This window comes from Adiantum capillus-veneris, chromosome 30, assembly GCF_014529385.1.
Source record: "Adiantum capillus-veneris isolate H3 chromosome 30, ASM1452938v2, whole genome shotgun sequence".
In the NCBI taxonomy this organism is placed as follows: domain Eukaryota; kingdom Viridiplantae; phylum Streptophyta; class Polypodiopsida; order Polypodiales; family Pteridaceae; genus Adiantum; species Adiantum capillus-veneris.
The window spans coordinates 17,105,369-17,120,459 of NC_140960.1; the positions used below are offsets into that span (position 1 = coordinate 17,105,369).

The 15,091-nt window shown below is 44.8% G+C and overlaps 1 protein-coding gene across 1 annotated transcript in view; it reads right to left on the minus strand.

Moving 5' to 3' along the window:
• Positions 1-14,596, minus strand: part of LOC147417612 (uncharacterized) — a 90,690-nt gene extending 76,094 nt beyond the window's left edge. The window contains exons 1-2 of the mRNA XM_086506445.1: positions 14,427-14,596; positions 14,276-14,349 (exon numbers count right to left, since the gene is read on the minus strand). Of these exons, the coding sequence (XP_086362571.1) occupies positions 14,276-14,349; positions 14,427-14,532 (180 nt within the window). The 5' untranslated portion in view covers positions 14,533-14,596. The remainder of the gene's footprint in view (positions 1-14,275; positions 14,350-14,426) is intronic.
• Positions 14,597-15,091: the final 495 nt, after the last annotated feature.

Sequence of the window (15,091 nt, forward strand, 5' to 3'; positions counted from 1 at the left end):
AGTGGGTGCAGGTTCACACCTTTATTGGAAAGCTTGCCTTCTCCTTTGTCTCATGTAGCACGATGATTTGCTCTCGTGCATCTCTCTCTCCCGTTTGCACATATAGTAATGTCCCATTGTTGGGCTTCTCAATTGACTATGTACAATTCTGAGGGTTTTATCCACGTTTGCCAAGGCAAGAGCCTTTTGAACAGGAACCGGATTAGCTAATTGCTAATCCCCCACACGTACGCATAGTTCCATCGTGAAAGATTGGAATTTGGAAAGTTTTCTTGCGTGAGAAATCGTCCAAATTACAAGGGAACTGTCCCATTGCGTTCAGGAGCCCTTGGGACGCGCGTAGACATGTTTGCTCCACTAAAAACGATCCAGAACAGAGAATTACAGCCTGTTGTGTTTTTCTGTAGGTTTAGGGTTTCACACCTGAACTGCAAGAGAACACCGGGGGAGCCTTGGGCACCTGACAATGGCAAAACAGAGCATTGCAGCACGATGAAATTCTGTTACAGCTCACTAGAAAGCTCCTAAATTGTGAGGGAATCCGTCCTACACATGTGCTTTTGACCTACAGGGGATTTGGCATCATTATGCTGCCGAAATTGGGTAAAAAACCTGCAATTTGAGCCCTCGCCAGGTTTGGACAACTTTGTGAGACTTTGATCTACGTGTTCGGATTGTCTGTTCTTAATTGAATAAAGAAATACCGAAAGGGGCGCCAGTCTTTGGGGCCTACAGGGTGTCGGTCTACGTGTGCACAGTGACATTCTAGTTGCTGGAAGCATCTGTGTTCTCTTTTCTTCTTAGTGCTCTGTATAAAGTTAACAAGTAATTGAATTAGTACCACCCTCTACAGTGTACAGGCCGGTTATAGTAGAAGTAGCAAAAAATGTTTTACCAACTTATAAAGTCTTGCGGAGTAGCCTATTTTTAAAGAAGAGTTCCCACCAAGTTCCGACCAACAGAATAGATCTCGACCGAGGGGCCTAAAACATAGAAGAAGAAGAAGAAACAGAAGGAATTCTCGACCAACTCACAGGCCAACGGCCGAGGGGCCCAAAAACCCTAAAAGTCAAAGCAAACCTGTTTAAAGTGGCCGAAAATGGCCAAAACGAAATCAGACAAGTAAATATGATGACGTGGCACCTATACGAACATCTCGAAATTCGCAGCACATTTTTAGAAAAATCTCGAAATTTTTAGGAAAGTGTTTTTTTGGGGTCAGCTTTTCATATTTGATGCTTTTAGGCTTTGGGCCTTTAAATATGAGCAGGCTTCAACGCGCAGATACTAGAGGAGGTGCTCCCCGGTTGTTGTACTTTGCGAATCAGCAACAATAAAGAAATACCAAAGGGACGCTAGCATTTGGGGCCAGTGCTCTCTTGGGGTGGAACTGCGCCACTCCTCGTCTCGTATCGTGTATCTCTTTCATTTCAGTTGTTATTTGAAGTGCTTAAAATTTTTCAGTCTGTTCTTTTCCATTGGCACGTATAACCGGCTTGTACAACGTATAGGGCGGTACTATTTCATTTACCTGTTAACTTTACACAGAGCACTGAGAAGGAAAGAGAACACAGATGCGTCCAGGGACTAGAATGTCTCTGCGCACACGAGAGCGACACCTTGTAGGCCCCAAAGACTGGCACCCCTTTCGGTATTTCTTTATTCAATTTAAGGTAAACGATCTGACCACTTAGTATAAGCTTTCACAAAGCTGTCCAAACCTGGCGAGGGCTGAAAACGCAGTTTTCGACCTGATTTCGGCAACATAACAACGCAAAAACCCCTGTAGGTCAAAAGTACCTGTCTAGGGCGGATTCCCTCGCTATCTTGAAGCTTTCTGGTGAGTTGTCACAGAAATTAAGCGAGCTATAATTCTCTGTTTTTCACTGGCGGGTGCCCAAAAGCCTGTACACGCATCCCAAGGCTCCCCCGGTGTTCCCTTGCAGTTTAGGTGCGAAACCCTAAACATGCAGAAAAACACAGCAGGCTGTAATTCCCTATTTCGGATCGTTCTTAGCGGAGCGAACACGCCTACGCGTGTCCCAAGGGCTCCCGCACGCAATGGGACAGTTCCCCTGTGAATTGGACGAGTTTTCACGTGAGAAAACTCTCCAAACTCGAAATCTTTCGTGATGGAACTATGCGTACCTGTGGGGGATTAGCAATTAGCTAATCCGGTTCTTGTTCAAAAGGCTCTTGCCTTGGCAAACGCATAAACCCCCAGAACTGTACATATTCATTTGAGTAGCCCAACTAGTGGGGCATTACTATATGTGCCAAAGGGGAGAAAGAGATGCACGAGAGCAAATCATCACGCTACATGAGACAAAGGAGAAGGCAAGCTTTCCATTAAAGCTGTAGACCTGCACCCACTACTCACACACACATTGTAGGTCACTTAATGAACCAAAAACCAGCCCTAGCCTCAAAATGGGCGCCCCCTCTTGCTGAGGTGTCCTGCAGGCTGCTCTCCTTCTACCAAGTGTCCAGTTTGCCCCTTTGAGTTAATTCCCTAGTTCCCACTGACTTATAAAGTTGTAAGTGACTTTCTGAGTGGCCAAGACTTCATTTGGCGCACACAGACTTCCATACTCATCAAGATTCAGTGCTAACTGGCCCAACCAGTTCCAGACTGACCGACCCAAACTCCCGATGTGAGAAACCTATTCGGCCACAGTTGTTTCACACTGTCCATGCAATGTTCACTTGCACCTTTTCAAGGGTTCTGGGGAAAACAAGTAAAAATAAAAATAAATAATAATATCTAGTCCTTATTTATGGAAGGCAACAACAAAAATACACCTCCTGGTGACACACCCCGGCAATGGAACCATATAACCGGCCTATACAACCTATAGGGCGGTACTATTTCATTTACCTGTTAACTTTACACAGAGCACTGAGAATACAACATATAGGACGGTACTATTTCATTTACCTGTTAACTTTACACAGAGCACTGAGAAGGAAAGAGAACACAGATGCGTCTAGGGACTAGAATGTCTATGCGCTTACGAGACCGACACCCTATAGGCCCCAAAGACTGGCGCCCCTTTCGGTATTTCTTTATTCAATTTAAGGTAGACGATCCGACCACTTAGTACAAGCTTTCACAAAGCTGTCCAAACCTGGCGAGGGCTGAAAACACAAGTTTCCGACCTGATTTCAGCAACATAACAACGCAAAAACCCCTGTAGGTCAAAAGTATTTGTCTAGGGGGATTCCCTCGCTATCTAGAAGCTTTCTAGTGAGCTGTCACAGAAATTCAGCGGGCTGTAATTCTCTGTTTTTCATTGCCAGGAGCCCAAAAGCTTGTACACGCATCCCAAGGCTCTCACGAGGCTCCCCGGGTGTTCCCTTGCAGTTTAGGTGCGAAACCCTAAATCTACAAAAAAACACAGCAGGCCGTAATTCCCTGTTTGGGATCGTTTTTAGCAGAGCGAACACGCCTACGCGTGTCCCAAGAGCTCCCGCACGCAATGGGACAGTTCCCCTGTGAATTGGACGAGTTTTCACGCAAGAAAATTCTCCAAACTCGCAATCTTTCGCGATGGAACCTGTGGGGGATTAGCAATAAGCTAATCTGGTTCTTGTTCAGAAGGCTCTTTCCTTGGCAAACGCGCACAAACCCCTAGAACTGTACATATTCATCTATGTAGCCCAACTAGTGGGGCATTACCATATGTGCCAAAGGGAGAAAGAGATGCACGAGAGCAAGTCATCGCGCTACATGAGACAAAGGAGAAGGCAAGCTTTCCATTAAAGCTGTAGACCTGCACCCACTACTCACACACACACTGTAGGTCACTTAATGAACCAAAAACCAGCCCCAGCCTCAAAATGGGCGCCCTCTCTTGCTGAGGTGTCTTGCAGGCTGCTCTCCTCCTGCCAAGTGTCCAGTTTACCCTTTCAAGTTAATTCCCTAGTTCCCACTGACTTATAAAGTTGTGACTTTTCGAGTGGCCCTGACTTCATTTGGCGCACAGAGGCTTCCATACTCATGAGAATTCAGTGCTAACTGGCCCAACTAGTCCCAGACTGACCGACCCAGACTCACGATGTGAGAAACCTATTCGGCCGCAGCTGTTTCACACTGGCCATGCAATGTTCACTTGCACCTTTTCAAGGGTTTCGGGGAAAGCAAGTAAAAATAAAAATAAATAAAAATATCTAGTACTTATTTACGGAAGGCAACAGGAAAAATGCACCTCCTGGTGCCAGCACATGGTGCCCGTCCCTTGTTACATGCAGCCTCTCTCTCTCTCTCTCGCATTTTCTCTCCACCATCGAGCTCTCTCTCTCTCCAATGTTTTGCCACCGATGCCTCTCCCTCCCTCTAGCGCTCCACTTCCCCTCTGCGTTGAGCCCTACGTGCATGCGTGCGGTGGACGGTATGCGATAGGAGTTCGTTTACAAGGAGATCGGTCGCGATAGATCGGAGATCCATTGGCTTCCCATTCCCGAGAGGAGGTTTGCTCGCGGTTGCAAACGAGATCATCACTCGATTCACCCTTTTCCGTTGCACCTTTGACATGGTATGAGAGCCACGGCGTGCTCTCGAATCGGATTGGTGATCTGTGCAAGTTTTTAGTGTTGAATTTCCGCGACGAAAAGAGATGGCTTGCTGTTTTTTTCTGCGTTTTTTCACTCATTTGGGGCTGATTTTGGCTATAGTGGGCAAATTTGAAGATTTCCCTTCTTCTACCTCGAACTAGTCTTGTCACATGCCCAAGTTCTCTCACATGACGGAGACGACTGATGATTATGACATGAATTTGGTCCACGATAAAGAAGCACAATCTAAGGTAGCTATTGGCGGTGGTGTGAACCATCCGTCAACAAGGAGTGTGGAGATTGGTCAAGTTCTACTCCGGCGTAGGTGATCAACCAATCAAGATACCTACCCTCCCTACCTTTGCCTCGGATCAACAATTGAATGGCGACAACTATGCCATTTCGAAAGCGACCATGATGGATGGCAGTCTTCGACTCTTACGAGCTTGGAGGCTTTGTTACAAGCAACTTTCAAAAGCCAAAGGATCCTGTGGAAGCTAAGTTATAGGAGCGTGTCAATGCTTGAATCCGGCCTTTCGTAATCCTCAAAAGCATCAGTCATCAGTCACGTATGATTGATGAAGGACACGAAGTTGATTTGGAATAGGCTTTCTTCACTATATGATCGTGTCTCTCCAATGAAGTGGATAGCCTTAGAGGTGCAATTGAGGACCTTGGATGCAAAGAACTCATCCATGAGGGATCGCATCAACAAGATGCAGGAGCTTCAACAGGGGATACTTCATATGGGAAAGCTTATCAGTTCAGAGGACATGACCATTCAACTTGTGGCCCAGTTACCTTTGTAAAGGTTTATTTGTGGAACAAGTTGTGTTCAAAAGATTCAATTGCAACGACTGAAGTCATGCTGCAAGAGTCTGCATCTGATTTATCCTTTGTATCACTGAAGGTAAGGACTTGTATCTTCAAGTTTGAAGAATTATCATTCACCATAGCATCTAGTATCTGTTCACAGAGAGAGAATTTATTCTGCAAGGGCGGTGATGAGGCGAGTTTTTTTGCCTGGATCACGACCAAAGAAGGGGTTTTGTACTTGTCCATTGTCACACAAGAATCGGAATCTTTTGAATCTTCAGTTGTTTCAGCAGGTATTAAGGCCTCCAATTGAGAAGGGGGAGGTCGAGGGAGCTGTTGCCTCTTAGACCTTTGAAGGATCCTCTTGCACAAGGAAAGGATCAATAAATCTTCAACTGTACCACCATTAGACAAGAAAGACTTAAATGTAGGGCATGGCTCGCGAGGGGGAACTTGTCCAACATCGCAGGATTCACAACCGAGTACTTGACTAGGGTCGGATATATGTGCCAATAAGTAAGCCATCTTGATATGGTTGATTTCTTTTTAAGATGAGATCCCTTCATGTTGCTGCTTTTGTTGCTAATGATTCCAATAAAAAGTTGGTTGCTTAGAACTATAGCATTTCTAAGAATATTCATGCTGAGACTTTTGTTGCTCGCACGAAGGTACTTTGTGTCAGAAACCATGCTTTGGGTGAGAAAATTTGAGTTCCGAAGGCTTTTGTTTGAGTGGTTCTTCCTGGTCGACCACTGAAGCGCCGGAAGAAGATGGCAGAGAAACTGAATGTGTAGTCCGATAAGCAGTTGGGTGACTCCGAGAAGAGGTTTGCATCTGCATCTGATCCAAGCGAGTGTGAATCGATGCAAGGCTTGTTGAAACTGCTGCCATCTGCTCTTTGAAAACTGCCATCAAATCCTCGGATAAAATATTGTCGTCGCCAAAAAATGCCCCGGCGGTCCTAGTGTGTTCACACACATCACTACCACATGTATATGGTAACAAATCCCCCCTGGAGTGATGCGGTGAACGAGAGCTGGCACGTGAGTAAAGGGAAGTGCCATGCCCTGAGGACAGGATCAGTCCACAAAGGGGAGTAAGCCCAAAGCTTTGCGGAAAGCTTCAAGCTTCTCACGAGACAATGCCTTTGTGAAAAGATCTGCAAAATTGTCCTGTGTTGGCACATAAGCCAAGCTGATCTCTCCTGCTGAGAGCCTCTCCCTGACATAGTGGTAATGCACCTCAATGTGCTTTGTGCGAGCATGAAAAACTGGGTTCCTCGCAGCCATGCCGACTGTTCAGCAAAAGTAATTGTTTCTCCAAATAAGCTTAAGAACTGACACTTCGGGAGCGGAAACTACGTCTGGAATGGGTTTCGGCTTTGGAGTCGGGGAATCGGGAATTATGACGACCTCCGGCTCGGGTAGGGGTGATTCCAGAATGAGAATAACCTCCTATGAAGGAAGAGGATTTGCCGGCAAGTCTTCTTCGGGGACCTCATCTACATACAAGAGGTACGGCATGGGCGTCGAGGATTCGTCTGCCATCGCGCATGCAGAGTGGTGGCGGAGAGTGTGCCGTCCTTGAGGGAGAGGGAGCAAATCTGGTTGTCGCTTGTCATTTTGTGATTTTTATAATTATCGGATTATTGTTTTGTCCACACTTTATTAAATTTGGGACGGCCGGGCCAATCTGTGGCGTTGGTCGGCCACTTCAATTAAACCTTAGTGGTGAATTTTTTTGTTTAAAGTCTTGTGTTGCTGGTGTCTTACGTAAAAACAACGAGCGCAGAGCTTATTGGTTTTTCTAAGGGGCAGCCCAGCCCAACGTTTCAGCAGTCCAACGCTTCAGCAATTCAGCCAGCGAAGGGGCACGTGAAGATGTGCAAGCCCTGGCTCTCTGCGTAGAGGTGCGAGCACCGACGAAGGGGCACGTGAATTTCATCCAAGCAGCCCATCCATTTGCACAAAGGGGTACATCTCATGGAGGGGAAGAGGTGCGAGCACGGGAGAAGGGTGTTTCTTGGGCCATCTTGTGTCCTTTCGCGTGAAGGGGTGCGAGTGCAAGGGGTACTGCCCGAGAAAAGGGCACTCAAAGAGGCACCAACAGACGGGTTCCCAAAATGCACTGGGTATGCAACCGACACACATCTGTGTTCGGTTCTTTAATTATAGAAATGGAACAGAAAAATTCATGTTACCTCATGCTCGTTTGTGTGTATGTATCACCTTTCTTCTGCTTCCATGCAACTCCGAGAGAGGGGGGAGAGGGTAGCGGCGAGGGTGAGAGGCTCACAACCTTCGTGTCCCGGGAAAAAATTTGCTCTGATACCACTGTAAGGATTCTAGTTACTAATCGTTAATTAAGCATAGTCACAAGGGACGCCCAATTTTGGGCTTCCCATCCCCACTTGCAGTCCTGTCCTCTTTTTTACACACAAAATCCATTTGAGCCCTGTCCCCCATCCCCCATCCCCACTCCTCGGGACACGTCCCTTGTGACTATGTAATTAAGTACTTAAATGATTAAGACTTAAGAAACTTGAATTGTACTCAGAGACAAGACTCAAAAGACTCTGTTTTTTATTCAATGCCTGAAATGTGTTACAAAGGCGTTCTTATATAGAAACTAAAGAGACACGATGAAGAGACATGACCGTAGGTCAAAAGACCCGACTCTAGGCCAATAGTCGTGTCCCTCTGTTGTAGGTGACCCTTCGGCGTAAAGGTGTAGCCATTCGCTGAAGAGGCATGGCTATTTGCCAAACAGGTGCATCTCTTGGGCGAAGAGGCACATCCTTTGGAGAATCGGCGTCTCAGATCTGGTACGTCTTCATATCTGCAAGAGAACCAAGTGAAGAAGGTAATACAAAGACAAAGAATACGTCACAATCGTGACATCAAGAGCAAACAGAGCAAGATGGCACTTCGAGATTTTACATAAATTTTTTTACTTTTCTCAAGAGAACTCTAGACATACATGAACCTACAGATAGGAGCTATGGAGTTGGATGAAGAAACAACAAGAGAAGGAGGAGTGAAGAAGGAGGAGTTAGTTTTTGCCCTAAAAAACACCAAAAAAGCATGCTTTTGACGCTTTTCTCTATTGCAAAGGCCTCTAAAAACCTCATCAACGGTTGAGAATTCGGATATGCAACAGAAGTCAAAGTTGATCCTCTTGACAAGCTCTGCGCATTGATGCAAGCAGATTTTGATTCCGACAATTTTGAAAAATTACGGCTTTTATCAGTAAATCAGGGTTTTTGCAGCAAAACTATATTTAAGGTACTCTTTGTAGACAACCGGTAATACTCGAACATTTGAGAGCAGGGAGCTAGAAATCCACTCTTCTGCAACGAGGAGAATTTGCTTGCAATTTTGCTTGAGAAATTGTTTGCGGATACTGTTTAGAATTTGTTTGAAATGGATTTTATTTGTTTTGAGCTTGTTTTGGTGCCATTTGAGATTGCTTGATTCTAGTTTTAATAATGTTTTTGGGAACACTTTTGGATACTCATGGCTCGGGCTTTCTTGGGAAGAGTATTCAAGAGAAAATTGTGATCACAAAGTTGTGTCTTACTCATGGCTCGGGCTTTCCCGGGAGGAGTGCTAAGAGAAGAATTCATGCTTCGTAATATCTGAATATCTCATGGCTCGGGCTTTCCCAACAGGAGTATCAAGGATTGAAAAGTGGTGCTTTACTCATGGCTCAGCCCTTGTTGGTTATTTGCGGGAGAAGTATTGAAAAGAAAATTGGATATAGTCTGAGCAGTATTTACTCTTGAAACCTCCAAGAGACACATGTTGCAGTCTGGAGAGCGTTTGGATGTAAAAGACCTCTATATCTCATGGCCCATACCATTTTAGGTTATTTACGAGAGGAGTGATGAGGGAATCGTTGAATAGCTCATAGCTCGAACCTCGATAGTTATTTGCGGGGGAAGTGTTCATCAGCGACTGTGTCTTGTAACATGCATATATAAGCATGTGTGTTGTATTGTGATGTGCCATCCACTAGATTGTCCTAATTGGATGAGATTGCCTGGGTATGTAACTTTAGTGGATAAGACACCCGTTACAAATCAGCACGGTCTGGGTGGCTAATTTTGCTACGCTAGAATATCAAGAGCTCCGATATGGAATGAGAAAACGAGGAGGATTACTCTTCTTTCAAGAAGGAGGGATGTCAGAAACTGTTAACGTGTCAAGCTACTGAAGACCCAGAGAGTTAGGAATCCCTAACCCTAGCCAACCTGCAGATCTTGGCTGAGGGGCCTAAACCCTAGCAGAAGCAGAAGAAGATGAACTTCTTACCAACTTACAGCTTCTCGCCGAGTGGCCTATTATTAAAACGGGGTTAGGATTAAAATCCTACCCCGACAACTTATGGGACCCTGACCTGAAGCTTTTCATGTAAACTGCTTTTCGGATAGCCAAGGGCCTTTAAATATGTACAAGAGCTCACTCTCTGGCATATTACCCGCGGTGTCGTATCACTCCGCTTCCACAAGATGAAACAAAGTTAAAGGATGAAGATCTTACTTGTGTATATGTTGATTGTGCAATGATGGGAAAAGATGACATGCAAGTGCAATGGTGAAATGTATATCAAAATATCATAGCAGATGTACATGCCCAAGTTTAGGGATTTGATGCTTAGAAGAAAGGGTTGTATGGGAAATGCCTCTTAAAGCATGCAAGGCAAGTTCGGCAGTTGATGTCATCCATGATAGAAAGGAAAGTGGGTGAGAGACTAAATGTAATGCATGAGGAGGGCCGGAAAGGCCTATTCTAGGAAATTTTTGCAAAAGTGGTTTTTTGTGAAACAGCCCGTAGAGGACAAGGAAAACGCCGTTTTAAACATTTTTGCGTCTCACGCACATAGGCCAATACCGATTGGGGAATATCAAAGTTTTCGTACTCTACTGTTTTTCAGGAGAGCTGTAGGAAGAAACAGGAGAAGAGGAAGGGAGAAGGGAAGCAGAGGAAGAGGGGGTTTATTCTTCTTCTTGGATGAGCTCTCTCTCACATTTTGTGGAAGGGAAGCAATGTGAAGAAAAGAGAAAATGGATGAAGACGAGGATCGACCAAGGAGAAGGGAAGAAGATGCACGGATTTTGGGGAGTTATTCTCACAAGGTTGGAAGACACAGTGCAGTTGATGCTTAACAGGTAATGGCTTCATCCGGGAAGCAGATTTTTGGGATTTGGGTTCACAAAGCGAGGTGCACACCAACGATGGCGTATGCAACCGGATTGCAATTGGGGTTCTCATAATCTATCATGGAAGCTTCTGCCAATTCTAAGCGTAAAACCATAGCTAATGTGGAGACTTCCCCCCAAGTTTCTAATGTTTTCGGCTTATCAGGGTCGGTTTTGATCACTTCATTGTACAGGTTTATAAGATTTAATAGATTCAGTGTTGGATCTATTGCATTCTTTCTCAATATGTGCTGTTATTAATCTTATGATATTTACTAAATCTATGTTATCTCCTGCAAATTAGTCTCTAATAGCACTTACGCTCTTATATTAACTCTCCAATATCTCCTACTATACTAGATACACTTATTTCTGTTTCTGTTTCTCTTCTCTCAACTCTCTCACAGGCATAAGCTAGGCGCTCTCTGAGTCGACCCTAGAGAACCGCGCGCACTGACATTTTTGGTGAACCCGGCGTGAAATTGATCGGGGTAAGAGAGTGAAGATGGAGCAGTAGGGAGGGATACGACAGTCACCATGCTATTAGTGCGTTTACGAGCCTCCGTGCAGCCTGTCAACGCTTTTCAAGAGCGTCCGTATTGCCAGCTATCAGCGCTAAATCCGGGTGGGGTTCCATACTGTCCTCTGCTCTCGAGTGGTCATGCCACGTCATCATTTAGTGACAAAAGAATTCTCGACATCAATCGAACTCGAAAAGACGACTGGTTTTCCATTTTGAAACCTGCACCAAAAAGTTAGGGATAAGTTTCTTCCATAAATTTGTAGCCAACCGTAGCATGGTCCATAAGCTCTTGAATTGTCAAAGCCAGCTTGGTCAGATAGTGTTCTTGTAGCGGTGATGATAGTCAATGATATAGAATCACACTGGGCCTCGAAGGTTATCGGTTCGAGAAGAGACACTTGCTGAGAGATATCGAGAAATTTCAAGTTGTAATCTGCTAGAGTTTCTATGGCAAGCATTTCAAGATACCCCCTTTGCCAGAAGTTGCACTCCAAAGGAAGATGTCTAAAGGCGTGTAACTTTGGGCAAAAATTTTCTTGAAATCTTACCCAAATCCTTGCAGTGTGTAGCTTGGTAGCTATAGACATCCACCACTTCATGGCACTACTTCTGAGAAAATCGGTGGCTAGAAAAAAAAAATTCTTTGATCCTCTCTTACAAGTGGTCTTTATGGCTTATGCAATGTCACACAGTGGTGAAGATGAGAGCATGCCCGTTGCGCAATGGACTAAGGGTGGGAGTGGCTAATAAGTCTAGGGCAAGGACACAAAGATTCTTTGATAAAGAACTCTGAAAGATTTGAAGTGCCATCTTGCTCTGTCTGCTCTTTGATAAGACCAATATATTTTCAAAAAAGCACGCGACTGGAGCTCGGATACCACTATAATGGGGCGGGCACCACATGTCAATGGAAAAGAACAGACTAAACAACTTTAAACACTTCAAATAACACTAATCTGAAAGAGATGTACAACACTCGAGACGGGGAGTGGCAAAGTTCCATCCCAAGAGAGCATGGGCCCAAACCTCGATGCCCCTTTCGGTATTTCTTTATATTGCTTCAACATGGTACAACTCCCATCGTTCTGCCCTACATCTCTCGCGTGTAGACAGCCAGAGTGAAGAGCCCATGGGTCACGACTACCAGAGTGAGGCCTCTAAACGCAGTTTACATGAAAAGCTTCAAGTTACTAAAAGCATAGGATCCCAAAAGCTACCAACGCGTTTCACAGAAATCCGTACAACTACCACGTCATCAGTGCAAAACACGGGCGTCCGTACAGATGCCACGTTCAGCGCAATTCGCAAGATGACCGTACAATCCAGCCACGTCATCAACTTCATGCATTGGGTAGTCTTTGTGAGAGTGGGTCCTGCTTTATCTTATTATAGTCCCATCATAAGGGAACCCATAAGTTGGTAACTCTTTAATAATCGGTTCCACTCGTCGAGGATCTATAAGTTGGTGAGGACTTCTGCTTCTTCTAATTCCTCTAAGGTTTAGGCCCCTCGGCAGGGATCTACAAATCGTCTCAAGTCTTCAAGGGCTTGGCAAGTCAGCAGTTTGTGACATAGCCTCTAATAGCACTTATGCTCTCATGTTAACTCTTCAATATCTCCTACTATACCAGATACACTTATATATGTTTCTGCTTCTCTTCTCTCTCACAGCCAGAAGCCCGGCGCTTTCCCAATCGACCCTGGAGAACCGCGCACGCCGCCAGTACTGTATCGTGTTGAAGCAATATAAAGAAATAGCGAAAGGGGCACCACAGTTTGAGGCAAGCGCACTCTGGAGGTGGAAATATGCCAGTCAATGTCTTGTGTGAAGTCTCTCTCTTTCAAGTCACTTGTTTTGAAGTGCTAAAAGTATGTTCAGTCTACTCTTTTCAGTTGGCACGTCTCTCTCTCTCTCTCTCTCTCTCTCTCTCTCTCTCTCTCTCTCTCTCTCTCTCTCTCTCTCTCTCTCTCTCTCTCTCTCTCTCTCTCTCTCTCTCTGTGTGTGTGTGTGTTCGTTGCCTCTCTTCATTAATTTACATAGAACTTAATTGGTGATGTCACAAGGAGCACTTGCCTTCTCTCTTATTCTATCATATGATTCTTAACATTGGAGACATGCAGCATATAGAGTGTTTGAAACTCGCAAGCTACAATAAGAGATCCTTTAGAGATTTTCCAAGAATCATGACTACACGTAATGTGGTAACCTACTTCATTAAACTTTCTAATGTTAAGTAAACTCTTTGGGAACATGTCTTCTTAAGAGTAAAAGAGAATATTTGAAAACTCCACATGCACATTGCCACTATTAACTACGTTGGGATCACATTTATTGCCTAAAGGGAAAATATCTTTTGGAGTAGCATCATAGGTCGTAAACTGCTTGCGATGTGGAGTGATGCTCTTGAAGCAATGATCCAATTCTAAAAGGAACCATCATTGTTGATGATCAAGAAAGCATAATTAAATCTAGACTAATCTGCCTGCAATGTGGAGTCACATGAAGCAATGCTCTTGAAGCAATGATCCAAAAGGAACCATCATTGTTGGTGATCATTAAAGCATAATCAATTCTCAAATTTTGCTCTATCTTCATGCTATACTTCTCCTCTTCAGAACTTTCTTTATCTTGCTTCTATAATTTCATTCTCTTTTTGTATAGTAGCAAGTCTTTCTTTACATGGCCTTTCTCATCACAGTTAAAGCACTTAACATCTTTTTGTAGCAGAACTCCTGCCCGGTGGTGTAGATTATCGAGTGATGGTTGCTTTGTGGCTTTGCCCAGTAGTAGGTAAGGTAGGTATACCTTTCTAATCACGCAAAATGTGTGAGCCCACCTGAGAGGCTGGCATGAGACAGGACCCGATTCCTAGGCTGTCACAGGATCAGGATCTTGAGTTACTACTGGCAAGCCTGAGCATGAGTATGGATGACTAGAGACATTTGTTTCAAGAGTTTGCAACCCTCTCTACGCTAGCTACCTCTTCACTAATGTCCTTAGGCATGTATCTCGGTAGGATGACACACGAAGCATAGGAGCCGTTTAGCCCTGTCTTAAATTGCTCTGAGAAAAGGCAAGCTTCAAATAGCATCGACCATCTTCAATAGCGTTTGGCCTTATCTCGCCGCTGAATGCAACCAACTGGCGGCATATATAAAGAGGGGGAGAGAATAGGCCTTACAGTGAAATCCAAGATGGAGAGGTTGATTAGTTTGTAGTCCTCCCCACGGCTGCACTCTCTTTCACAAGCAATCTCTGCTCCAACGGAAAAATGTGTCAAAAGCGGCGGAATGAAGGAAAACCTGGCTGCAAAGAAGTGTAAAGAGGCTAACGCGTTCCGAAGAGGCCCAAACACTCTGATGTAGAGGTGTCCACGAAGTGACCGGAGATGGAGCCCGATGGCAGAATCGCTATGGACGCAATACCTCGCCTTTCCATGAAGAAGGAAGAGAGAGAGAGAGATTCTGTTCAATTAGTATTCGGAGTAAAAGCTCTGGGGAGAGAGAGAGAGAGAGAGAGAGATTGAATTATTGTCCACAGAGGTCACATATGACCTATGGGACCAGAAGACAACGCATTACAAAAGGTTCCTTCTAAGCGAGGAGATTGTTAGATACATTTCAATTAAGGACTTAGAGTCCATTGGGAGGTGAACAAAAGACAAAACTCTAAAAACCCTAAGGGGGGGTGGGTGAGAGGGGAACCATTTTGGGAGTGCGGAACTCCCGAATAATGGCTTTACCTTTTCGATAAACTGCCCATTTTTCGGTCGTGCGTGTTGCTTGCACCTTTTGTAGTTCTACCTTCTTCTGCTTAAGTTGGCCGAGGGTGAGACCTTCTGCAAACCAGATATTAGTGCCCTTGAGAAGCCTTGATTGCTCAAGGAATTTAATTCGGTCCACTTTGGTCTTGAAAGTGAGGATCGCATGATTGGTGCGATGCTCATGTGTGATGGAATCGATTGTTGTTGGATCCCACTCTATCATGTGGGTTGTTG